Here is a 2,548-nt window from a genome sequence, read left to right on the forward strand (position 1 = left end):
GACATGTTTTGTTATGCAATTAGCTCTTCTCTCTTTCTAATTCGATCCAAGAGCTACCTCCATCCATGGCACGTAACCGAGTCAATTAAATTGTATGCACGATTGAAGCCTAACTTGATCTCGCGGTGTGATTAGATATTTGCATGTCCGCGCTTGGTTTAATCCGGCCATCATGCTGGCTAATATTTTATACAAGGAAATTTTGGCCTCTATGATTTCAGATATGTAAGCATGTGCACAAGCATTACATAGCTGGTGCAATGCCCCGTTGGCTACCGGATGATTCCGCTTTGGTGATGTAAAAAACCTGATTGCATGATAGCCTCAATCATCGTATGGTTGGACAAGATTTTACTCTAAATAAATATGGGTGGACTAGACGTGGGAGACATGCCTTGTCCACACCACCTGAATCACCACTTTCTTCCCTCGTCTCAGTGTGCTTCATCTCGGTTACTATTTTCTTCTTCCTCATTGAGCAGCTGCCGCCTCTGCAAGAGGCCGCTACCTCACACGAACCTCCGTTGTAGAGTCCGAGCCGAGCTGGACCAGCGGGGCAGCACGTTGGCCATGCCCTCATGCATGTTACTTCTTTCATACAGCAGCTGATTTAGTTGGGCTATAAAAGCACCACAACCTAGCTGAGCATGAGAGCATCCAATCACCATCAACACATTAGCATTATCATCAAATGACTGGTCACACGATCATGTTCTCCACGTCTAGGTGTTCTTCTTTAGCGCTATGTGTGCTCCTTGCCACCAGCTGCCTGATGCTAGCCGGCTGCTCTTCTGAGTCGTTGCCGACAAGCGATGATTTTCCCCATGAGCGCTCCGACATCGGCACCGACGACCACCATGATCTGATGATGAGCCGTTTCCACGTGTGGATGACGGCACAGAACAAATCCTACTCCACCTCCGACGAGAAGGCTCGCCGGTTTGAGGTATACAGGAGCAACATGAGATACATAGAGGCTGTGAATGCTGATGCGACTACCTCTGGGCTCACGTACAAGCTTGGGGAGGGTCCCTTCACTGACCTTACAGATGAAGAGTTCATGACGCTTTATACTGGGAAGATTCCGGAAGATGACGAGCAGATTATCACCACCCGTGTTGGCCCTGTCAATGGCGTGGACACATATGAGGGTGTCACCGTGTACGCCAACTTCTCAGCCAGGGCGCCGAGTAGCGTGGACTGGAGGAAGAGAGGCGCCGTCACCCCGGTTAAAGACCAAGGGAAATGCGGTACGTGCAACATCTCTTGTTAATCTTCTAGCTATATATAATTATGACAATTGAGAATGACAACTTGACAACAAAGTAACAACAACGGCTACAAATTACATTTTTACATACACAACTAGCTCAATGATTCAGTTAAGCATTGTTATGCAACTGCAGGATCTTGCTGGGCATTCGCCGCCGTGGGTGCAATCGAAGGACTACACAAGATCAAGAGAGGGACCCTGGTGTCTCTGTCGGAGCAACAGCTAGTAGACTGTGACTCCTTCGACAGCGGTTGCAATGGCGGCCGGGCTAGCAGAGCTTTCCAGTGGATCCAACAGAATGGAGGGATCACCACCACATCCTCCTACGGATACAAGGCAGCCACTGGTCGGTGCAAGATGAACCGTAAGCCGGCCGCAAAGATCACTGGCTCCGGGAGAGTCGAGGGCAACAACGAGGTGTCGCTGAGGAACGCCGTGGCTAACCGACCTATAGCCGTTTCGATCGCGTCAAGTGGCAGCCACTTCCACCACTACAAGGGAGGCATCTTCAACGGGCCATGCAGCACCACAAAACTGACCCATGCCGTCACCATAGTAGGCTATGGGCGACAGGCACAAGATGGTGCCAAGTATTGGATCGTGAAGAACTCGTGGGGGGTGACATGGGGCGACAAAGGTTACATACTAATGAAGAGGGGCACAACGAATCCATCAGGTCAGTGTGGCATTGCGACACGCCCAGTCTTTCCCCTTATGAAAGTAAGAGAATCGACTGATTAATACGCACAAAGTTTGTATTATTGACCTGCAAGTGCAAAGTGCCTACACGTATGTTGCATATATTTGCCGCTATATGTCTAGGCGTGTAATTCGTTTTAACAATGAAGGATCTGTACGAACTTTGTAAGTTATGTTTATTTGGTTTCAATGTAAGATGTTAACTTATTGGTAGCACTATCATGCACATCACGTCATCCTTTAAAAAAATGCACATCACATCACGTCATGTGCTTAGTGCATCTACCTACTTCCATCCTCTATATAAAATGGAATGTGTTGTTGAGGGTCAAAAGAGTGGTAAACCTTTGTCTACACAGGAACAAAATATCTATAAATCATGAGCAGAACCAATGAACTAAAAAACTATGACCATGCCCCTAAAAAAACTATAAGAATAAAATTACCACTCCCTCTAATCCCAAAAAAAAAGTTCCGCAGAACTAAGTTCAAAACTGCGACACCTTTTTTGGATCAGTGGGAGTATCCTTTTAGGCCGAATAACTCAGACAACCATTGTATATCACCCTGCTTACC

At 47.2% G+C, this 2,548-nt stretch overlaps 1 protein-coding gene across 1 annotated transcript; it reads left to right on the forward strand.

The window, feature by feature from the left end:
* Positions 1-671: 671 nt before the first annotated feature.
* LOC125547833 (senescence-specific cysteine protease SAG39) lies at positions 672-2,128 on the forward strand. The gene is made up of 2 exons (XM_048711592.2): positions 672-1,250; positions 1,407-2,128. Exons 1-2 carry the CDS (start codon positions 692-694, stop codon positions 2,012-2,014), a joined length of 1,167 nt encoding a protein of 388 aa, XP_048567549.1. The 5' UTR covers positions 672-691; the 3' UTR covers positions 2,015-2,128.
* The last annotated feature ends 420 nt before the right edge of the window (positions 2,129-2,548 follow it).

This window comes from Triticum urartu, chromosome 3A (genome assembly GCF_056163025.1).
Source record: "Triticum urartu cultivar PI428250 chromosome 3A, HENAU_Tu73, whole genome shotgun sequence".
NCBI classification, from domain to species: Eukaryota; Viridiplantae; Streptophyta; class Magnoliopsida; order Poales; family Poaceae; genus Triticum; species Triticum urartu.